At 43.8% G+C, this 25,177-nt stretch overlaps 1 protein-coding gene across 2 annotated transcripts in view; it reads right to left on the reverse strand.

Annotated features, from left to right (window-relative positions):
* The window catches only part of nol4la (nucleolar protein 4-like a), a 37,134-nt gene extending 31,433 nt beyond the window's left edge, over positions 1–5,701 (reverse strand). For both annotated transcript variants that reach the window (XM_086032190.1, XM_086032180.1), the window contains exon 1: positions 5,042–5,701. In XM_086032190.1, the coding sequence (XP_085888316.1) occupies positions 5,042–5,392 (351 nt within the window). In that variant the 5' untranslated portion in view covers positions 5,393–5,701. The remainder of the gene's footprint in view (positions 1–5,041) is intronic.
* Positions 5,702–25,177: the final 19,476 nt, after the last annotated feature.

Genomic DNA, 25,177 nt, shown 5'->3' on the forward strand with positions numbered 1-25,177 from the left:
AGACTTTGAAGAGCAACGCATGCAAATTGTGCAATTGACATGGATGCTAAGAAGCTGTTGATGTCTTTACTGTTATGCACAAAGTGTATTCTGACTTCAAACATGGCTGTTTCAGCATGGGAGACATTTAACGATATAAAACGAAGGCAGCGTAGAAAAAATGCTAAATCAGAAAAACACATTTTGCCTTTACAGTTATTAATTGAATTAATTGATCAAATACACGATCGGACTGTTAAATGATCAGTCAATCAATAGCGCTTTACTTGTACTGGATTTGGAGTTATTAGACAAGTTTAAACTGGAGGTGTCACCATTAATTTAAGTTAAGTGACATCGATCATCGATCCATTGTTTAGAGACCTCGTTCAACTTAAAATTGTCCAAAGCTGTGGAATTTAATAGCAAATCTTTTCCGATATCCGTAGTACTCGATGAAAGCATTATTTTTGTATTGAATCAAAATTAGGGCTGCAACTGATGTCTGATTTAATAATTGATTAATTAATTAATTGATGATTGGTTGATTCTTTTAATTTAATTGATGAATTGGATCCAAAAAAACTTTTTAAGACTTTTTAAAACTTCCATCCCTTTATTGAAAACCAGGTCATTTTTTTCAAATTGACAGTGCAGAAAATGCACAAACTTAATTGATGAAGTTACCGATTTGGTTCGTAACATTGAAAATTGTTGATCGTTGTTTTCCAAAGTGAAAGCAGATATTTGCAAATTCTTATTTTGATTCGCCACAAAGATAAAGTCTGCTTCCGGGGACGACGACAGAAATTGGAGAATATTTACCGTTGAGAGGCTGAAATCAGATCATTTGGACAATATTAAGTTAAACACGAAGTTAATCACTAAATGATTTGATCACCAAAATAGTTTATTAATTTGAGAATAGATTAGCTGACAATTAATTGTTGCACCACTGGACAGATTAACCAATTATTAAAATAATTATTAGTTGTAACCAGATAGTTGAAACTTGAGGTTTGTCCTACACCGTTGTTGCAATTTTTGCTTCAATAGTCACATGGGTTCCCGTCCGCGACGCGAATCCGCAACACGGCCACCGAAATCCGCTAATCACACATAGTTACAGCTTTTCAGTTGACATGGCAACTAAAAGCAAGAGCTCGCAACATTTTTTTTTGTCTTGATATGTAATCTTCAGCCCATGGCTCACGTGAATGCGAATGCATTTTTTTGTATCCTCGCCGCTGCTTTTGCGGGATGCAATTTTGCGGCGCATCTTTGGTGTGTGTCTGGTCCACCCCCCCCACCCCCCCCTTTCTCCTCCTTCCTAATCAGGACATAATGGGAGCTAAACGAGGTTGCTCCTCCACACTGGGGGCTGCCGGGAGAGCTGTGCAGAAGCAGGACGAGACAACGCGGACATACAGGCCGCCCAAAAGAAGCAGAATTCAGTATGTGGCTCGCTCGGACAGAAGCCTCTTGACGGAGCGGCGACTGTTCGCCCGGCAGCCTTTGTCCCATCACACACTGAAGCCGCCTTGTGCGCTTGGCGGACGCACACAAGAGGCCTTCTCTCTGTGCACATCAGCCACCGTCCGGCCCCGCCCCCATCTTCACCCTCACCCATGCATCCTCCCGTCATTTGCACGCCTGCCCCCATACAGAAACTTGGCACAGTCCGGGAGCAGCTGCGGCGGGGCGTCCGGAGACATGAGCGACCCCCCCCCCCCCCCACCAAACCCCTCGGCAAGGCCGTGACCGTTAACCACGTATGGGTGTGCGTCACTTTCACGCCGGCCTATTTGCGACAAATGCCAACAGAACGGCAAACAAAGCAAAACGCCGTTGGAATAGGCCGACTCGAGCAGGCAGATGCATGCGTCGCAATTCCAAGTGTTGCTTCTGACTCATCAGTAGACGCAGCTCCTGTTGCCTAATGTTATGTTTCTTCTTTCCATTTCCCAAGTGCTGCTGAGTCAGAAAGAGGGCCTGCCCCCAACACACACACACACACACACACACACACACACATCAGCTACAGCGTACTCCTCTCTCGTAAATAAAACACTTTTAGTTCAGTGAAGACCTTCAGTGGTTCAAAACTGCTGGGCCATGAGAGATCATCAGATGTGCCGCAGGAAATGATCCGATTTCATTTCATTGGTCCGAAAATAATTTATTTACGAGAAATAACGCAGTGGTGCCTTGAGATATGCGTGACTCCATTTGTGAGTTTTTCCAAGATCCAAGCCGTTGTTGGGACAATTTTTTTTTTTTTTGCTTCGACCTGCGAGCGCAGACTTGGGAGACGAGCACCGTAGCAGTGAACTCAGCTTAACTCACCTCACAATAAACTTGGCAAATCATGAACATTTCATCAAAAAGAGAGGCTTCAAGCTTTTTATTGCCACTCCCGGTTTACTCTAAAACTAAACAGAAAACAAAGAATTAGGAAGAGAAGGGCCTGCTAGCTTAATGCTAACATACAGTATAATGGAAACGTCAATAAGTGCGGTTTTTGGATTGTTTCAGCAATGGATAATTGACTGAGGAAATCGCAAATGGTGGAACAACACATGCACAATTTAAAAACAAAAAATGATCAAGGTCTTCATTTTGGCAACCGCGATTAAATTAGCCTGACCCTCTGAAATATTTCCATATAAAATAAAAGTTGTGCTGCATTTTAAACGAGCACTTTCTCAACCAGTGGTCAGCCGACCACCAGGGAGCGAAGGCACAATTAAGGCTTCCTCGAACTGCCTAAATGAACAAGCAGTCGGAGCCCAAAGTCACTTCAGAGGATTGTGGAGGAGTCATGTCAAGAGAAGAAAGTAAGCAAATATTGGATATGACCAGCTAGTTTTGGATGCAGGGGCAAGTGATGTTCAACAAAATGTTAGCATAGTTATTCAGTTAGCCCTTTGTAAGTTTTATTTTTACCATCTATTCTAAAATGATAATATATTTCTTTTAAAGTTTCATGATGCACAGACTTCGGTTTCTTGAAAAGTACTGTAATAAAAGAACAGCTTGTTTTCCCTAATGATGAATAATTGTGAAAAATAATCGTGATTACAATATCGATTAAAAAAAAATCAAGATGAAAATTTGGGCGATAATTGTGCAGTCCTTGCAACACCCGTGGACGGATAATAATAATAATAATAATAATAATAATAATCACATGACTATTATGCTGCCCCCCGATGGCCAAGGTAAGCACAGCGAAGGATCAGCATCGTGAATTGGTTTGCAGCATTAAATCATGATGCAGACGCTGTGTAATTCTTCACATTCTACTTTTTTCTACTTTCGCTTTTTATGAATTATAATAGAATGCTATTTTTCCTTTTAAAAAACATGTTTTGTTTGTTTTTTTTTGGAAGAGGCTGGAAGAGATGAATGGAATTTCCATGAATTTCTACGGCCAGAGATTATTTACAATATGAGTGCTTTGAGGTACGAGTGTGGTCACAGGACAAATTCAACTCATATCACAGAGCATCACTTCATCTGCTTATCTTGCATTGCCAGCGACGTATTTGACAAGCAAAACATTTAAATGCTATTCCAAGGCAAAAGACACAGTCCACTTTTTGGGAAATGTTAGTTTGTTTGTTTGTTTTGTTTGTTATTCCCCGAATTTGAAATTTGTGCTTTGGTCCGATGAAGGTTAAGAGCTACCCGATGAGATTTGAGTGAGATTTCATCCCAATCAAGACGACTGCAGGAACTTCAATCAAAAGAAAGCTCCACACAAAAGACACCCAACACACTCAGCGCTTTCCACCTGCCCTCTTGTCCGCAGGGGAACATAATACAGCCCGGAGACGAGATTAAGCAGCTTCCAAAGGCGCTCGCTCGGCCCACGTGGAAATTGTGCATTCACACAGGTGGAGCACCTGCGGAGGGATCTACCACTCAAGCAGAATCAACGCATTTGCTCCGAATCCGCGCCAACGTGTCCTCTGGTTTGTTCACAACAAGGGCGGGATGATTCCCAGAAGGCGCATTTAAAATGGAGGTGGGCCTTTACATGCAGCCACCTTACAGTTGATCACTTGTATGGGCGCAAACGCAACACGACTCCTTTAACCCCGTGAGTTGCAGCGGGACATGTGATGACCTGACCTTTACTTTTATACGTCGTCACGTCATCGGGCGCGAACAGGTAACGCTCGGCGCCGACTGCGTGCGTGCGTGGAGCTCTCGGCCCCTTTTGTTCCATTCGTAGGCCCGCATGAACATTGGCACAAATTACCCCCCCCCCCCCCCAACCTCCCCTCCTCTGCGTGTCCCCTCCCACTTGTGACCGGCTGCGATACGCAGCTATGTATGACTTTATGTGTTGTCGACAACAAAATGCGGCAGAAGTCGGCGCTGGTGGAGCACACAGGTGTTGCCAGAGCAACGAGCGATTGCCTGCGAGAAGTGCGAGTGGATCCGCATCTTGGCCAGGACAATGAAAAGTGACACTCGGCCAACACGGTCACGCGCACTCAACATTTTCTACTCCAAACGCCACACTGACGTGAAAACAGAAATGTACGCGTCAGTTGCTTTGGATGGGACAGCGAAGGGCGCATGTCGTGAGTACCTCCACCCTCAATCAGCAGGTGATTCGAGCACCCATCAACACACACACACACACACACACACACACACTGCCCCTTTATGTCCCTCTAAAGAGTTCAAACTGCATACCACGAGAGTCGTGCTCACGGGTCCGGTGCGAAAGTGAATAAGGGCGCACATTGTCAATGTTGGTGTTCACGGCTGCACAACAGCCTCTCAGCATCGGCACCGCCGGCAGGCAGCGGCGTTGCTATGGCAGCAGGGATGAGAGTGCACGGGGCCGCTCGCGCTGGGATGTGCTTGCACGGACAAAGTGGAGCCTTATCGCGCGGGGTGGAGGTTGGACCGCGAAACGTTGGCCTTTTTTTTTTTTGTCTTTCGTGCCCGCATGCTTGGAAATGAAGACAAGTTGCAGACGGCGACGGGACAGCTCGCAGACGCCACGCACGCACACGCACGCACGCACACGAGCACACTTTACCGTTGACTTGACCGGGACGTACAGCACGGGCTTCCCCGGAGCTCCTTTCTTGTTGTGCTCTCCCAAAACGTTGGTCCCCACCTGAAATCCTTTGGACTTGACCCAAAATTTGAATTTGGCGTTAATGTGGCTGTTGTCCACGTACACGCCGTCCGACTCGTCGTTTTGCAACAAGGTCTGCATGATTTTGTTGTATTTCCGCCGGGTGACGGTCTTTGTTTTGCCAGAGTCTCCGTAAGTGCGAAGGCACCAGTCCTGAAATTCACTGAACATCTCCGCCTCCAACGCGACCGGACTCCGGCTCCGGCTCCTTTTGGGCGCATCCACGCACGCCGCCTTCTTCGTTGCCATTGCTCGCCCTCGCTCCCCCTTCTCGCTCCCTCTCGCTCTCCCTCTCTCTCCTCTTCCACGTCTGGATCCAACAGCCCTGCTAATAAAGAGCACACTTGAGCGGCTTCCTCCACCTACCCCCTCCCGCCCCGCCGCCGCTGCTGTTGCCCCACGTCCAACGTGGCCTGGTTGGGCTCCGGGACGCGGCTTGGTTGCGCGTGAGTGACCCGGGGCGGACGGACGGACGACAGCACACCTGTTTGCAGCGGCTGTCCCGACCGCAGCGGTGATAAAATGTCACTTCCTCAAATCATGAGCTGAGGAGCAGAGAGCGAGGGTAGGAGTGGGAGGGAGGAGAGAGGGAGGGAGGGAGGGAAGGGGAGTGGGGGGGGGGGGGCTGGCTGGGGGAGGGGGACGTCCTGCACCGGGGCGGCCATCTCCCACCTGTGCGTAAAACCTTCTTCTTCTTCTTGAGCTCAGAGGAGACAAAAGAAACAGCACGTCGCTTTCACTTTCTATCGACCTACTTCCGACTCATGGGGCGGGGGGATGGGAGGGTTTTTTTTTGGGGGGGGGGGGGGGGATTCTGGACCTGCAAAAAGCTGTTCACGTCGTGCGCCTCCCGCTCCTCCTCACACCTGTTTGAATGGCATCTGCCCCTCTTTGCCTTGCCGTCCCTCTGAAATGTGCATGTGCGTGACAGAAGCTTTCCCGTCACCCGCGCAAGGCGCACTCGACGTCCGACTGGAGGCCAAGAACACTCTTGCAGACGTGGTGCGTGTTGCTCAGTGATGAATTAACCGTCCCGTTGCGCAACAATGGGGTGAAGAGGGCTTCTTTGTTTGATTGCAAGACGGGACTTTGCAATTCCGCTATCCTGATTCAAAGAGGAACAAGAAGTGAAAGAAATAGGCTCCTGCCGACTTCATTTTCCCGTCCACGCCTCTTTACATTGTCGTCCCACAAGCGAACCTCGAGGGTATTTTCAGTATTTCCATCAAGAAGCACCAAGAACACTTTTTTTTTTAAACATATTCCACCTGCATGGCGGATTATGCTGCAGGCTGATCCAACCGTCACTCCCGTTGTGCTATAAAACATGCATGGGGTAATTAATTTGTTTGATTGCAGTACATAGGGTACGGGCCTTATAGGACATTTGCAATACAAACAGCAAAATTAAAGGCGCAGTGGGGGATTCTTGAAATTGACATTGCAACATCTGGCATGCAAAAAAAAAAGCTAAACATTCTCATTCCTTAGGTCATTTTCACTTCAGGCAGGGAAAAAAATCGTGACACAAGCTAGTGTCTCCAAAAATTGCATTTTGTTTGGACTAATGTTTTTGTTTGGACAAACCAAGCGCATTGCGTAAAGTGATAGATGCCAGCACTGGTCGTGCACATGAGGCTGCATGCAAGGTTCGTTTTCACAGCATTTCAGAAATAACAGGGAAGACATACCACAGTTCATTTTATTTTGAAAATCAATTCATTTCATTGACTTTTGTTTTTGAATTATTGGCAGTTGATATCATTCAAAAGGTAACAGTTGTTTCTAAGACCAAAAAAAATCTTCTCAAGTAATACTTTTCACACTATTAATGCTAAAATATCTTTATCGTCATGTGTCCGCAATGAAACTAACTCAAATGTATCTTAGTGACTTCAATTAAGACTTGCTTTTTTTTGGCTTCTTTTTGCAGTTCACTCAAACTTTCTTTGCCATTAATGCCACTACACTGAAAAAAATTATAATTGAATTTACTCAATTTTATTTTGTCAAGTAGTTCCACTTAATAGAATCATCTATATCCAGATACATTTTTAAAGTAGATATATAGTCTGCTTAAAAAAAAAATCTGTGTGGATTCAATTGATTTTATTTCATGCAACCACGAGACGAAATAAAATGGAGTAAATGATGCACAGCATTTTTTTCGGTGTAGAGGCTGCAGCCTCATTTTGTTGTTGCAATAGACCCATTGTTAGTTTGTAAAAAAAAAAAAAAAAAGGTGACATCATAAGGATGCGTGCATTGTTCAATCAGAAAGAATGGTGGGGTTCATTAATATGCTCACAAGTCGATTAACTGTAAAGGATCGCGAAAATTACTTGAAAAAGCTAACGTTGCCAGATGGAAAGCAATTTTCCAATTCTTAAAGTGGAAATCAACCCAAATATATTTTTTTCAAGAATATGCCCCCATCAGGTCCACTAGTTGAAACACAGCATTCTGATTAATATTGTATTTGTGGAATATGAGTTAAGCAGCAGCGGCACGGTGGTCGACTGGTTAGCACGTCCGCCTCACAGTTCAGAGGTCGCGGGTTCGATCCCGGCTCCGGCCTCCCTGTGTGGAGTTTGCATGTTCTCCCCGTGCCTGCGTGGGTTTTCTCCGGGCACTCCGGTTTCCTCCCACATTCCAAAAACATGCATGGTAAGTTGATTGGATACTCTAAATTGCCCCTAGGTGTGATTGTGAGTGCGGTTGTTTGTCTCTGTGTGCCCTGCGATTGGCTGGCAACCAGTTCAGGGTGTCCCCCGCCTACTGCCCAAAGACAGCTGGGATAGGCTCCAGCACGCCCCGCGACCCTTGTGAGGAGAAGCGGTACAGATAATGGATGGATGGATGGAGTTAAGCAGCAAAATCTACCCCTTTTTAGCCATCTCAAGGGCGGCCATTTTATCACTTCTGCCGACTGAAAATGACATCACAACTGCTCAGGGCTCAGGTAACCACCAATCACTGCTCAGCTTCAGAAAACAGGTCAGCCATTTCGAACTGTTTGTCGCCATGCTACATGTTCCCCCTACCCTTTCGAGTAGCAATTTCTATGTATATAATTTGGGATCACCCAAGAAAATAAAAAAGAGAGGAAACGGAGGGGCTGTTTCAGAGCGCTGTGAGGAATTGTAATTTGTACAGTTCCCTTCGCTCTCCTTGCGCTTAAAAAGACAATATTGTGTTGAGTGTCTTCTCTCCTCATTGTGTGTTATTTATTAATGTCCTAAGTGGTGTGAACGTGAAACTGAGTTAGGTATGAATTTGTCTATGATGAATATTTTTTAGAATCAATCATTCTACTGATTATTCCATCGATTAATAGGATCTTTTATCTGCACTAAATTATGTGACAAACCATTTTCCTTTGCTGGTCATTAACCAATTATTGTTGTTTATTTAGTGAAAAAAAAAAAATGAGCGAGGGCGGAGCGACAAGAGATACACTTAAAGAATTCTAGCTACAACTGGTCAAGGGCGCGCACGGTAAATAAAATTCCTGTGTTTAAAATGCTTTAATTTCCAAGTTTGTTCATGTTGACAGTGGTTATTAATAGTGTATATCAGTGTGCACTTGAAATGCCTTTGATGAGATGTCGCATCGAGTTGAATGTGGCAACAATAGGCGTGCTTGATTACATTTGGACTATTTAAGAACCTTTGTCTATATTAGGAAGTAACTAAACGTTACTCGAATGCTGTATAGAGTTTATTGTGAAGAATATTATTTTATATATTTCATTTCATTCCATTCTTTAGTCTTCACGGTGTTCATTGACTGTGTATTTCAACTGAAAAGAAGAATAAAAGTACTAAAACATTAGTACGAAGCGTGGATGATTGACCAGGAAGTAGCCACAGTGAAAACATGGCCTACACTCAATCCGTCTGAGGCGCAACACGTCTGACTCCAAAGTGCACTTCTTCTACTACGTCGGACTCCTGAGAACAGTTCTACTTGGCTTCAAAGTACTTCAAGTCCAGTGCGCAGTACTGCTTCATCGCCAGAAGCCAGTAGACTTTGGGATTCAGCGTGCAGGACTACCACATTGTGTTATGTGAACTTTCATCACTTAAGGTCAGATCAGACACTTGGGTGAGCTTAACATTGGCACTTATATAATAGGTTTGCATGTAAAAATGACATCAGTACTAAAATGCCCTCCTCAAAAGACTCTGTAGTGATTTAAGGGCCTTTCTTGTGATTAGGTTTACGGCAGATTTCCACGGCCCTTTTTGGGGCGTGGCTTATGTTATGTTTTCGGTCTCAGCGATCTACGTCACGGGAGGAAGGCAAGCGTAGTAATATTGCTCGCTTTGACAGTTCTGTTGTCTAAAACGTCCGACCGATCGCCACCAAAATGCAAATGCACATTACTACTCTTGTCCACTTCAACCTGTGAAAGTATAAAAGTGTTCTGCACAATAGTTTGGATTTATTGACATAAAATGTGATCTCATCATGATCACCTCCACAACATCAAAAATACCGTGGTGATTGCGCCTCCACTTTCACAAGCTGAAGCGGACAAGAGTATGAATGCGCACACGAACCCCGACTGGTTATATTTCGGACATTTAGCGAGGCTAAACTCGTGTCAACCCTCAGACGAGGAGGCGGTTTGCAGCAACAGCAGCAGGCAGACTGGAGCTTTATGCCCCCCTCTTCCCTCCCTGGCTAAAGGTAGGATGATGGGACGGCTAATAGCAACAACTAGCTTCAGGTTGTTAAAACAAAAGGTGTTAGCACAACAGCATTAGCTCCTTACTCTGCGTCCAGCCTGCGTCGATCTTCAAGTCGAGTGGTTGCCTCCCAAGCAGTCGCGTGCGTTGTCAGACAGAGAGCCGCCAGAGAGTGAGGTAAGCCCTCATCGAACAAGCGTCAATGTTCAGCAAACAAAAAGTTCTAGCGAGGCTGACTCCACAACTGAGTGTGGCCACATTGGAACGTACCTTTTCGGCTGTTTACGTTCCAAATTGGACGGCGTGTTGTCGTTTTTTTGTTTGTTTTTTTTAAGTAAAGAAGCAGTGTGCGCTCGTCCCAGGCTAAATCCATGTAGCTCTGCTCACTTCCACATTTCCTCATTGTCATATAAATCAGCCAGGTTAATACTTTTGACATGTTCAAGTGGGCATTAGTAGAGATGTCCACATAAATTTTGGTGCCAATTGATCGCCGTTTTTGGACATTATAAGCAATGAAAGTACAATGATTTTCAATGGAGGGTTTGTAATCGGTTCCTCCGTGACGGGATAGAACGCTAGGGAGCGCGGCCATTCTCCTCATTAACAAGGGGCGTTATTCATGGAGTCACTTATTTCCTAATTTCTCCCAAATGTATTGATAAAATAGAAAATGACAACTCTTTTCATTTTCCTGATCAAAAAATAAATAAAATGTTCTTGTTCATGAAAACGTGGCCATCCCGGCCCCACCGTCCCTTTAAAGTCGTATCCTCATTGGGCCTACATTAACATGTTTCAAAAGATACATATATCACATATTTTGTTATAGTGTTTTCATAAAGATTATAGAGACTTACGTTATTGTGACAGTTAAAGTTTAAAATACATCACATTTTGTGGTGTCATTTTAGTGCGTTATTGATCTGCACGTTTATGCTGAACACAGTGTTTATTTCATATTGAACAAAGTTGAGGATTCAAACTAAATATGTCACTACACTGTGATTCACACATTCATGACGAGCTAGTTACACAGACTGACAATCCAGACAAAAGGGTGGATTCGTCGTAGGTTCTGAGATTAAGCATGTAGAGCACGGTGCTGCTGCACCTAAGGCAAGTATCAGAAAGTCCTCACGTGAGAAAAGTTACACACCAAAAATGTTAGAGGTGATCGAACAATGAACAGCTCATAGAGAAAAGAAGTTCTACTCGGCATATGGGAAATGGAAAGCGCATGTTGGAAATGTCCGTGCAAATCTAAAACAAGAATGCTCAGAGAGTGACCTCTGTGAAATGATGGAGTCGCTAGAAAAGCTTGAGGCTACAGCTAAAGTAGAATGTGATAACCTACGTGCAGAATTGACTCCCTCACAGGAAGTTAGGGTGAAACATTGATGCCTGCTTAGCAGTGTCAGGAGATTTAATACAATTAATGAGAGTGCTCCAGCACTGAAGTGGGAGAAGATGTTGACCCGGAATCTGAAAAGCCAAGACCAGATCATCTGTTCTCAGCGGCGTCAACCCTGCCTCAGAGACTCCAAGAGAGCTGAGACGGCTGCTCAGCTGGCTGCAAAAAAGGTTGAATTTGAAAAGGAAAACCTTATCAGTGCACAGCGATAAGAATTAAAACGACTTGAGCAACAAAGAGATCTTGAAGCTATGGAAGCCAAGCTCAAAGTGTTTGCCGAGATAGAGTCAAGAGAAAATAGTGGAAAAATGTAGTTCAGCATGCAGCAATGTGACGCCTCCTCATCCAACAAGCTCCTGTCAAAGAAGTCAACAACCTTTAAGAACTGAACCATCATTACAGCAAGCTCCGAATGACTCAGTCATACTCACTCGACTCCCAGTTCCTGAACCCGGTGTATTCGCTGGTGACCCATCAACATTCATACAGTGTACATACGCTGTCCTCATCCTCCCGACAAGCTCTTTTACCTACAAAAGTATGCTGCTGGAGAGGCAAGGCCAGTTCTGGAAGGTACCTTTTGCAGGACAGATAAAGAGGCCTATCAGCAAGCATGGGATAGGTTAAATACCAGATATAGACATTCCTTCGTTATACAATGTGCATATAGAGAGAAGCTCAACAGGTGGCCCAAGATTGGAACAAAGGAGTATGTGAAGTCGAGAGAATTTGGTGACTTCTTACAAGTATGTGATTATGCTATGCCTCATGTCAAAGGTCTGCAGGTACTTAACGACTGCGAAGGCAATCAAAGTTGTTGCCCAACTTCCTGGATGGGTAACTTCAAAGTGGAATCGCCATGTTACCAAAACAGCTGGACACTGCTAAAGACTACCCCAGCTTTAAGGAGTTTGTGACCTTCATCTCAAAAGAAGCACATATAGCATGCAACCTAATATCTTTAGTGTATACCCTAAAGCCTATTGAAGAGAAGCAGACTAAAGAGACAAAGTGGTCAAAGGCACCAATGTGCAGCCCTCACATACTTCAAGTACCAAAGACAAATCCCACACTAGTGATGAGCTCAAAACCAAGAAAGAGATCGCAACCAAAGAGAGGTTTGGCACTGTGAAATGTATGTACCGTGAAGTAGATCATTCTATACATAAATGCCAAAAGCTAATTGAGAAATCTGTAGAAGAAAAGAAACACTATGTAAAGACAATCATTTGTGTTTTGCATGCCTACGGAGAGGTCATCACTCGAAGGACTGTAAAAGGAAAGCTACGTGCAGTAAATGTAAAAAGAGCCACCCCACTCCATTAGATGAAGACCGGCCATTTGTGGACAAATCAACTTCACAAAGAAGGTCACAATAAAGAAGAAAATACTGCCGCACTATCATGCAGTGTGAATGGAGGTGCGGGTAGCAGAACATTAATGATAGTCCCAGTCTGGATTCCTCATCAGCCACCACTGGACTAAAGACCCCATATGCTTTACTGAAGGGGTTACCAACCCTGGTCCTCGAGGGCACCTGTCCTGCAGGTTTTCCATCTCTCCCTGCTGTAAGACACCTGTTAAAATGATCAGGATCGTTATCAGTCTTCTCAAGAGCTTGCTAATGAGCTGATCATTTGAATCAGGTGTCTTACAGCCGGGAGGGATGGAAAACCTGCAGGACAGGTGCCCTCGAGGACCGGAGTTGGTGACCCCTGCTTTACTGGATACTCAGACCAACAAAACTTTTGTCGACCAGGAGGTGTGCAAAAAGCTGCAAGCAGCAGGAGAGCCAGTGAAACTCAAACTTTCCACCATGATGGGAAAGGATTCAATCATAAAAGGTATGAGAGTCAGTGGACTTAAAATCAGAGGCTATTCTTCAGAGACCGTCATCCGCATGCTCCCTGCCTATTCCGCGGAATTCATTCCACTCGAACGAGCACATATTCCTACCTGCACAACTGCTAAATGCCTCCATTAATGGATTGTTGGGTCTGATTACTGATTGGCTACGACTGCTCCAGAGCACTAGCACCATGCCAAGTTATAACAGGAGGTGACAGCGAGCCTTTCTCTATAAAGTCTGACTTGGGCTGGAGTATGATCGGGAGTGTATGCCAGAGTGCAAACTCCAAGAACGTGACAGGTGTGTGCAATTGCAGCAGAGAGCTGCCTCTTGTGACACCAGCTGCCGAGATTAGGCTACTCGAGTCTGATTTTGCCGACACCAACCCAGGAGAAAAGAACGCATCTCAGGAAGACATCCAATTTCTCCAGATCTTGAAAGGAAGGATCCAGAGAAATGAGCGCAATTACTTTAAGATGCCTCTGCCCTTCAAAGCATAACCACGTCTCCCAGACAACAAGAAGCTTCCATTGGTCCACCTGAAAAACAAGTTTGACAGGAATCCCAAATCTAAGCATGATTATGTGGACTTTGTGGAAGGTGTTTTCAAGAATGGTGAGGCAGAGTAAGCAGATAGCAAGCCAGAGCTATGAGAAATGTGTGGTATATCCCACATCACCGAGTCTATCACCCTAGGAGGCCGGATAAGATCAGAGTTGTTTTCGATTTCTCTGCTAAGTATCGAGGTACTGCATTAAACGATCATCTTCTCACCGGACCTGATCCTACCAACGAACTGAGTGGCAAGCTGTCAGTTTTGTAAACACCCTAATGCTGTGATGTGTGACATGGAAAAAAATGTTCCACAGATTCCATGTCAGCAAGGAGGATCGAGACTACCTGCGGTTCTTGTGGTGAGAAGGTGGAGCCACAGATTCTGAACCAAAAGAGTACCGCAATAGAGTTCACCTTTTTGGGTTGTGCAAATTATGGCATGAAGTATCTTGCAAAGCAAAATGATAAAGGACAGCAGAATTAATCAGAAAGAACTTTTATGCTGATGATGGCATTATAAGCATTAAATCTGTGGACACAGCCATCAAGCCGGTAAAAGAAGCCCAAGCTCTGTGTGCAAAGGGACAACTGCGTCTCCACAAGTTCATCTCCAATGATCGAGTGGTTCTAGAATCCATCTGCGAGAGTGAACGAGCTAAAGGAGTGAAAAATGTAGAGATTAGCCATGAACATATTCCCGTTCAGACAGTTCTTGGAGTGAGATGGAATGTAGAAAGGGACACATTTTTCTTCAAGGTCTCACTAGAAGAGAAACCATGGACGCGGCGTGCAATTCTGTCAGTTGTCGCCTCCATGTACGACCCTTTGGGGTTCTTGGCCGCATTCCTCCTGGCAGGAAAACAAGTTCTTCAGAGGATGTGCCAAAAAGGCGTCAGCTGGGATGAGCCAATTCCAGATGAGTTGAAGCCAAGGTGGGAGAGCTGGGTCAATGACCTTAAGAACCTCGAAAAGATTCAGATTCAAAGGTGTTATTCCCCTAAGAACTTTGGAAAGATCTTGAGAACTGAGGTGCACCACTTCTCAGATGCCAGCAGTCAAGGCTATGGTCAGTGCTCATATGTCAGACTTGTGAGTGAAGACGAAGTACATTGCACCCTCATAATGGGCAAGGCAAGGGTAGAACCCACAAAGATTGTGACAATATCAAGACTCGAGTTAACTGCTGCCGTGATCGTTGCTGCTGTGAGCAATATGCTGAAAGAGGAGTTGGCTCTCAAAGTGGAAGAAGAGTACTTTTGGACAGACTCACAAGTAGTCCTGGGTTACGTTAACAATGATGCTTTCGTTGGTTTCATGTCTTTGTAGCCAACAGAATCCAAAGAATCTGCGAGACAACCGACCCACAACGGCGACATTATGTAGAGATGTGGTAGAACCCTGCCGACCATGCCTGAAGAGGCCTCACAGTATCAGATCTTATCAGCTCAATTTGGTTCAAAGGACCGAAATGCCTCTGGGAAAGAGAGCTCAATATAAAACGAGAAACATCGGAGCTGATGGTAGGAGACCTGGAGAGCAGAGCAGCACAGGCCCTGAACACACTAGCCGGAAAGCAGGACAGTTTTTTGGACCGACTGTTGCGACTCTCAAAATGGACGACTGCCGTAAACGTTGTAGCACGTATTCATTGGTTGGCTAAGAGGTCTGAGAAGGCGGAACCTGTAAATATAGAAGAGAGAAGGAGAGCTTCACTTAAGCTCATTAAAATCATGCAACAAGGATCTTTCAAAGAGGAGCTTCTCGCCCTGAGTCAGGAATCTGCAAAGCTTTCATATAATCACCCACTCCACCAACTCGATCCGGAGCTCCATGACGGTGCACTTAGAGTCGGAGGACGTTTGAGAAAAGCATCAGCACCTATTGATGTCAGACACCCAATAATTCTACCTACAGATGGTAACGTACACGCCTCATTCTCGGTTACTGTCACGGGAAAACTCATTATCTAGGAAGAGGGCAAACCCTGAATGAAGTTAGAGCAGACGGATACTGGATTCTTGGGGGAAGCAAGGCAGTTGCTAAGTACGTAAGTGTCTGCAGAAGAGCACGAAGACCCACAGAACAGCAAAGAATGGCAGATCTTCCCACAGATCACATTGAGCCTGCACCACTATTCTTATTTTCCGGTATGGATTGTTTTGGTCCCTTTCATATCTGCTTACACATCTCTGCTCGAGGGCAGTACACATCGAGATGTTGGAAGACATGACGACTGATGCGTTCATTAACAGTTTAAGATGATTCATTGCCATCCGAGGTACAAGGGTGGTGGACGTGTGTAAGGATGAGTGTGGATTTGTGCGCAAAGCTACTGTACAGATAATGATCGTAGATCAGGGGCAGGAGGTGAACGCCTTAACAAGCCATCAATTGTTGAACGTCTCATCCAGAAGTTGGTCGTGTTAATAGAAACCACGTCTCTCAAAATAGATTATCATTGTGTTATACCATTGAAATTACCAAAGATTTATTTATCTAGTGCTGTGACTTGCCATCATTTGTAGATGCATAAATCTAAGGGTAATTTGGTCGGAGCCAAGCTTGCCACGAAAAGAAAAAATATTACAGGCAGTCCTCGTATTACCTACAACGTTTTGATTTTACGGCACCCCGTGCCTCCTCCTCCATTTTGTGCCCAGCACCAAAGTGACTACGTTTACATGCAGTCACTATTCGGGTTAAAATCAAAATTCCGATTTCTGAAACATTCTGGATATCCCGTTTACATGATTGAGCGGACAGAGTTGCTCCGGCATTTGAATAACCCGCCGTGTACGGCGACACACGGCGTCGTGACTCAAACGGACGTCATTTCCGCTTGTTACTTTCAACCGTCGATTAAACACTTGATATTTATGTCACTCACCACAGCAATGAAGTTTCCTCCTCGCTCCAAAAGTCTACACTTCCTGTACTACAAAGACCAATATTCCTTGCGGTTGTGCCTCGATCGTGTCTTTGCCTTTTTCACCCTCCTCTCGTCCTTCTCCATCCACTTCTCGGCAGTAATGCTAAGTACAGCATCTTGTGTTTTTATTTTAATGTATTTGAGTTTTTTTATACAAAGTATTTTGACGTAAATTTTGACTTTAACGGTGAAATCCGACATACGCCGAAATTCAGGTTACATCGCCAGATAAGGAACGGAACTCGTTCATAAAATGAGGACTCCCTGTCTATTGAAATTGATACAAATGTATTCGTTTCATCTCTTTATTGTTGCTGTTCAGATTATGTTTGCATTTGAATGCCATGAATTGAAAGTATTTATCTATTGATTGTCAGGACTATTATGGCCACAAATTTGAAATCATCAATAACATTTTGAAAACAGGACTTAAAGCACGGGCGGCACGGTGGCCGACTGGTTAGCACAGCTGCCTCACAGTGCAGTGGTCATGGGTTCGAATCTGGCCCCGGCCTTCCCGTGTGGACTTTGCATGTTTTCCCCGTGCCTGCGTGGGTTTTCTCCGGGTACTCCAGTTTACTCCCACATTCCAAAAACATGCATCGTAGGTTAATTGGACACTCTATAGGTGTGATTGTGAGTGTGAATGTTTGTTTGTCTCAGTGTGCTCTGCGATTGGCTGGCAACCAGTTCAGGGTGTAACCCGCCTATTGCCCGAAGACAACTGGGATCGGCTCCAGCACGCCTGCGACCCTTGTGAGGATAAGCGGATTGGATAATGGATGGATGGATGGATGGATGGGACTTCAAGCAGGTTTTTACCCATATAAAACCAAGGAGACAGATAGAGAAATTTCTAAATTGAAAAAAAAAAATGTGCAAGCTTCTCTACAGGGGGAAGCAGCCCACATAGTCTGACTGTTTTTTTCCACATCGGGGGTCTTGTTTGTACAGTTGGGCGCTTGTGTGTGACTCCCCCTGGCCTGTACATTAGAGGCCCAAGCTGGTGGCGGTGACTGCTGCTGTTGCCATGACAGCAGCTCAGCAGAGTCTCTGGCCGTGCAAAGGGTGAGTGGGATGGCCCGTCCTCGTGGCTCCATCCGCGCTCGCAAAATGGAACATTGGACAAAAAGCCCCACCCTGGACAACGGAACCACCAGCAGACGTCAAATACAGCACTAGCACGTTAGTGCGTTTGCGTGTGCATGTGCGTGTACACGTGCGTGTGGTGATTGGCCGAAGCCTGTGCAAGGCGTTTCATTCCATTTCATCATTTGGTCTCCAGCAGTCTTTTTTTTTTTGTCCGGACTGGCCCGGTCCTGTAAGTTGCACATCCCTCGGTTGGGGGGGACTTAGCATTTCAGGGCTGATTTTTGCAAGTATAATCTATCATCATTTCATTGGGTCGATTTGCTCCCGTCCTGCGTACACAGGCATCAGTGCAGCTCTGCATTTCTTTTTGACCAGTGTGTGCTGAAGAGGCAAACAGCAACTCATCCTCTACAATTACGTACAAGAAGCACACATGGATCACATTTGGATTTGGACAAACATTTGGTGACAGCCCTGTTAGTTCCAGGATTGGCCGCAATTGCCTGCAATTCGTCACGGTGCCAGTAAACGGCGCTGTGGTACCATCGGCGGACAGAATGGTCAAGTTTTTTCAGGTTCTCGTCAGGTCCCTCAAGGGTCGGTCTGTGGACCCCCTTTGTTCAGTCTGTATGTTTTGCCTTTGTCAAATGCTTCAGAACATCAGTGCTGGTTATGATGGCTATACAGATGATATGCAGAAATATTTATCAACGTTCCCCAAATGACTTCAATTAATGTTTTGTGTCACTGTCTATGAAGCAAATTAACAACTAGATGAACCAAAACTTCCTTCAGCTATTCCAAAACAAAACAGATGGAAATGTTTTCGGCAATAAAGAAAAGATGATTGCTGTTACAAAACACGTTGAGTCACTGTGTTTCGACACCCAATATCAAGTCCAAAATCTTGGTGTTGATACACTCAGCAATTATATAAAAAGATCACTAAAACGGCCCTTTACCCCCTGAAAAACATATCCAGACTGAAGGGTTGCATGCTCCATGGTAGGGCTGCTCGATTAAGCGATTTTGAACCGTAACCGAATTTTCTAGATAAAACGATTTTAAAAACGCTCAAATCGGCACGTTCGATTTTATTTTTTGTGTATCTAAGCCACCGTAGTTTCCTTTGCATTTCCGCTTCCTCCGACGAGCGCGCAGTCCGATAACAACAACAACAACATCCATGGCTACCGGCGATTCTGCTATTTGCTCAGGCAAGTGAGCGTTTAGTTAATAAATCGGGCAAATATAGATTAGTAGTGTAGGGTGTGCCCCGCATGTACAATACAACCCGTGAGCAAGTTACTCAACGTCTGAAAGGCTTCCCTTTTTTTCTCCTCTACCACGGACCTCTGGTCCAGCCTATGGACTATGCATCCGTACCTAAGCTTGACAGTGCATTGTATTATTGAGTGTCAGTTTTGCACTAATCATTGATTAATGTTTAAGTAAGACCAGGGAGAAAGGTGAAAGGCTAGTCACTAGTGGGTTGGCAAAATGACTTGCTGACAGACTGTTTGGTTTCCAGACTTGACTGTCTACCTTCTCTCATGTTGATGATTTCGTTTCAGATGGTATATGCACTTTCTTCTTTCATTATTGGTTGAATTAAGAACAGATCTGAAATTCATTGTGTAGGTAAAATGCTGTTAATCCCAATGGACTGTTCTGTGTGTATTATGTTAAATTGACTGGCATTTTGAGTTCAAAGAAAGAAAAATTAAGTTGAAATAAAAGACATTCAAAATACTTCATTTTTCATTATTTTTTAATTTACAAAGAAATCGCAAAATCGGGTTTGAGAGAAAATAATCGGGATTTTCTTGTTAGGCAAAATCGAACAGCCCTACTCCAAGTAGACCAACAGAAACTTATCCATGCGTTTATCTCCACTAGACTTGATTACTCTAATGGTCTGCTGACCGGACTCCCTCATAAAAACATCAAACAGCTGCAGCTCATTCAGAATGCAGAAATGATCATTTGAGCAAATGTTTTATTTCAGGAGAGTGCATCAAACTGGAAGCCAAGATGTGGCTCACATTTTCAAAAACACTACAGACCCCTGGACTATATGAAGACATTAATTTCACTTTTAGGTTATCACCTTCTGTTCATCACAATGGCCATATTGCACACCCTACTCTCACATTCCAAAATAAAACTCCTGACTTCTATCCACAGACGACATCATTTGCCTTCTGTTGATGTGTTCCAAATTTCGGGTGACCCGCACCCACCAAAATGGGTTGTCCAAACAGTTGTCAGCATCCCTCAAACCTGTCCTTAGAAAGGCCTTTAACTAGGTTTCCTTAAGCACTGTAAAAGAAAGAACGAAAAAAGCTGGATGAATTAAAAATTTGACAGCAATAAACGTCGATAAACTTTTAAGTTAGACAATTCAACCAAATGTTTGAAGTTTTGCTCTTGTGAGAATGGTCTTTCCCAACACAACAACAACAACAAAAAAGAGTTTACAGAAATGTCGTCGCCCGACTTAAAAATATTAGGAAAAACAACTCAGCAACCTATTTTGGAGCAAACAACTTGTTTCGTTGTGCTAACTAACATCGTTGCCATACATGTAACCAATTTATATTTTAAAGTTGTTCCAACTTAAATTATTATTTTCGCCCCCCCCCAAAAAATGCTATTGTGTTTTTTTTCACAGCGTAACGTTTTTTGTTGTTTTTGTTTTTTCTTGCTTTTAATACAACCTAGCCATAGACACACCTAAAGGCTACAAAATATTTCATCACACATCCTCTGTGCGAGAGAAAGACAGTGGGTGGGTTGGAGGGGCACACTGCACAGCAGCAGGCGTCCGGTAAACGGGGGCAAAGAATCAAAGTGACGTGGAGCCACGAGTGTTGAAGTGAAGACAATGCGTGGCACACCGCCTGACGGCGAGTGACGAGGAATCGGCCTCAGTAAGGCTGATAAGCTGACGGACGCCGCTCGTCCTCGTCGCTCTCTCTCGTGATATCGCCGCGTGACGATTCATAACAACATGTCCACTTCTGCCTCCCCAAGGTGGAACTGAAAACTGCAGCTCCTTTGTGTCCCTTCAGAGAACCGACCCATCCCACACAAAAGCGCGTGCATTTTTGGGTCAGATTTCAGGTTCAGTGGCAACCTTTAGATGTAATACCTTTATTATGGTATCATTAAGAACAGGATTCTCAAATTGTGGTACGCGGGTTGGCTCTAATGTTACGTGAAAATGCAACTTCATTTCTCTTAAGATTAGGACGATTTTTTTTCCCTTAGAAACACAATTTCAACTGGAACTTTATGTTTTGTCATAAAATACATTTCTTTAAAAAAAATAAATAAATAAAAAGACTCCCTTGTTGTAGGATTATGATGCCCCCCCCCCACCCCCTCCCACTAAAAATTATATGATTTGGTAAAAAATAATTTGCATAAACTATGGCAATTGACCTCATGATCATGTTTTTCTTGAAAAAAAAAATAGGACTTTCTCTCTTGTAAGATTGAACTTTTTCCCCCAATTCAGACTGTTTGTTTTTTTTTCCTGGTAAAATGTGTTTTCCCCAAGAAAGGATTTTTGAAAAATGTATAACAATACGAAATGTTGGTTTATAAACTTATTTTCATACAATTTTTACTTGATGTTAATGATTATGTACATATGCACTATTTAATAGAACCATTTAAGCTATTTTTTGTTCGTTTGTTTTATTACTTTCCTAGATTTCAGCACAATGTTAATGTTAAAACTATCCTTAATGTTACAGTGGCTTTCAATAAAATTCAATATAACTTTAGGAATACAACCTCTGCCATATTTTTCATGAACACTAAGGCCTACAATGATACTGTCTTTCATTGTTGCTACTTAAGATTTCTAACATTGAGTTTTACTGCTGTCAATCAAGAGGGCAACTGGCTAATCCAGTGATCGCCAACCACCGGTCGTGTTTTGTTTTGTTTTGTTTTGTGGAGCATATCAGCCCCAAAGTACTCCCCACCCTGCCGATTACCTTCCAAACGGCAATATAAATTAGGGTTGGGTTTAAACAATTGATTGATCAATTTGAATCGATTTTCCTTTTCATAGCCTGATATCGATTCAAAAACCCAGAAATCGATCTAAAATTGCATTTTATTGAAAGGCTTGCATGTTTTTGTTTTTTGTATCTTGCTGTTTTCTTGAAATTTAGCGTCCACAGTAATTCAAAAGTATTTTATTATATTTACACAATTATTTCTTAGTCACAGTCACAGCTGTGAATGTCATGAGCTAACAGTATGTTTTTGCCACTTTATTTACACAGCCTGCCCTGTGGTTGGAATAGATTTAAATGATTATTTACTGTTTTGATCACGTCATGTTCAAACACGTGATTAATGTAACTACACTGCGTTCGGGACTTACAAATGCACCAAGTAAGAGTATTGCCTCTTCTGAGAATGTCTTCCATAGAGTAAAATTAGCACTACGTGAAATCTTTAACTGAATTGAAAATCGAGCAAAATGAATCGTGAATTGAATTGGGCCCTTAATTGTGAACAGAATCTAATCAAATTTGGAAATCTGAATACCCAGCCTTAATATAAATAGGGCATGGTCATTACATGATCAAGAATTGTGATATTACGGTGACCAGCTGTGAGCTGCGAGCATTAGCAAGCGGTCAGACGTTCAGTCATGCAAGGTACACCAGCATATACGGTACATATAAAAAATAATTCTCAATGTATTTATAAATAATGTGTTTTGCATATTTAGTAGGTGGTAGACCATTTTGACTCGGTCATGTCATAAGTAGCTCTCAGGTTGAAAAAGTGTGGGCACCCCTGCTCCAAAGTGACGTGCAGTAAACGAAGCCATTGTGCAAGGTAAGTCCTTAAAAACAAACAACACAAACATGTTGAATAATTAATTAAGTAATTATGTTATTTGTTTTATTAAAAATAAATCATTAAAGATAATTCATTCAATCAAAAAAAAAGTCACGTGACTGATTCAGCCACTGTCACTCATCTACCTACTCCTACTACCTGTCACTGAGCGCCGAACTTTATAGCAGCGCACATGCCAACGGGTTGTTTCTCTGCCAAAAGAATCACATATTTTGAAGCACACTTCTCCTTCCGCCACTGTCATTTTGTGCCTGAAAGAAGAAGGAAGGATTCCACCGCGTGGGATTTTGATCTCTTATCGGCAAATAAGATATTTGTTTCTCTCAGTTTTCGTTTCATCTATAAAAATTAAAATCATTTCAAAGTAACTCTTGCTAAAAATGACTAATTTTATTTTTGGAATGTTTCATTTGCTCAACGGAACTGTCCTATGTTATAAAAGAATATACTCAATGCTAAGGCACGGCGTGAGTCATATATCGAAAATAAATCGCAGATACATCTTTGCCTAGCCGAGGGGTCGGCAACCCGCAGCTCTGGAGCCGCATGCGGCTCTTTCATTCTTATGTTTCTAAACTCTAGAAGAAACACAGACTGGAGACATTTTTACAGCTTCCTCCAAGTCACTTTAATAATAATGGATACATATATTTATATATGTGTTATTAGGATATTTAATTTTTGAACATCACACTTCCATGCATTAGATTAGGAAATTCGGAATTGAGCCATCATGTCTTGCCGAACAGAAAAGCTTGCATAGAAAATGTGTTAGACACAGTTGATAGATATACTGTAGTTCATTACTTTAATATTTACGGTTAATGTATATAAATCCAGCGGCACGGTGGGTGACTGGTTAGCACGTCCGATTCACAGTTCAGAGGTCGTGGGTTTGATTCCGGCCCCGGCCTCCCTGTGTGCAGTTTGCATGTTCTCCCCGTGCCTGCGTGGGTTTTCTCCGAGTACTCCGGTTTCCTCCCACATTCCAAAAACATGCATGGTAGTTTAATTGAACACTCTAAATTGCCCTTAGGTGTGATTGCGAGTGTGGATGTTTGTTTGTTTCTGTGTGCCCTGCAATTAGCTGGCAACCAGTTCAGGGTGTACCCCGCCTACTGCCCGAAGACAGCTGGGATAGGCTCCAGCGCGCCCGCGACCCTTGTGAGGAGAGGCGGTTCGGATAGTAGAGGGATGGATGGATATAAAAAAACCTTTTGGCTGTCTCCACTGTTTTTTTTTGGCACACGCGCCTCATCGATGCCTTGTGAGAGTTTTTTCTTAAGACTGAGAAATTGCTGAAGGAAAAAAAAAACTCTCCGGACTGTTGAAACACTGGAAAAATTAAAAAAAAAATTTTTTTTTTTAAATAATGTATATTAAAAAGAATTGATCAAATTTTGCCTAAAAGACAAGTACATATTATTTAGGAGGATTTGGACAAGTTGAACCAGAGTGCGGTATGAGTATCACTGGTGGTGTGAAGGCTCCCTCTTGTGGTACGTGAAAGAATCACCAAATTGAATGTTGAAACTGTGCACGTAACAGTGGCTCCAACTTTTTCTTTTAAACCCAGTACAGGAAATTTAAATACAGTTCAGTATTTAACTTTTCCGTTTAATACATTTGCATTCGAGCCGAGTACGCTAATGTATCTTAATGTTGGTCATTGAGTCAAGTCATTTTTTAGGTGGTTCTTGCCGTAAAAAGTTTGAGGACTACTGCTCTAAACGATTAATCAATTACCAATATGAATGTTGTGAATGTGATTACTTGTGGATTCATCGCCCCTCAGGAGAATGTTTGAAATGTGTTTTGACATTGTTCTGCTAATGCCCTGACCTGACGTTGTGCTCGACGTGAGAGCAAATGAAGCTGCGCAGAGGCCACGAGCTGAGTTCACATTTAATGTCTATTCTATCAAATCTGAGTTTGTCTGCCCAGCCAAGCGCAACCCGGACCTTCCACGAGCCGGATTTCCAGTCTGCCGCGGCGGGCGAGGGGGCAGCGGCGTGGATGACGCCAACGCGCGCTGACATCCCGGTGGGACCGCGAGGCGCGGACGCCGGGAGGAGAGACGGCCGGCGAGCTGCGGGTCAAGGCCCGGCCAGCCGGCCGGCCGGCCAGGGTGGCCGCGGGCCGTCGGGAGACGACAGAATGGGCACGGTCGCCATGGAAACACAAACGGCCCGGCTAATCGCGGCAACTGGTAACCAAGTAACAGGAAACAACAGAGCATGGGGGGTGATGAGTCTGGTTAATCATGAAGGGAGGGGAGCGGAAAGAAAGGAGATGGACGATAATGCGGCGGCAAGGTTGAGACTGTTAACAGTGGAGCTCATTGCCACCGCACATGCACCAGACTGACAAGATTTGTGTCAGCACAAGCTGGAGAGAGAAACACCGTTGGGTGTGTGTGCGTGTGCGTGTGTGTGTGTGCGTGTGTGAGTTCGAAGCGGGAGAAAGCTGGATGGCTTACAGTGCTGACTTGACGTACAGTACAATCGCTGGATTTTCTTCATGTTTTAGGCCAACTGTTTGAAAAGATTTCAGAAAAGAAAGCAAATTTGTGAGCACTAATTTTAAATCAATGTGCCCTCTTGTTAG

The sequence above is a fragment of the Filicampus tigris genome, chromosome 1 (genome assembly GCF_054856515.1).
Source record: "Filicampus tigris isolate MCC_2025a chromosome 1, RoL_Ftig_1.0, whole genome shotgun sequence".
NCBI classification, from domain to species: Eukaryota; Metazoa; Chordata; class Actinopteri; order Syngnathiformes; family Syngnathidae; genus Filicampus; species Filicampus tigris.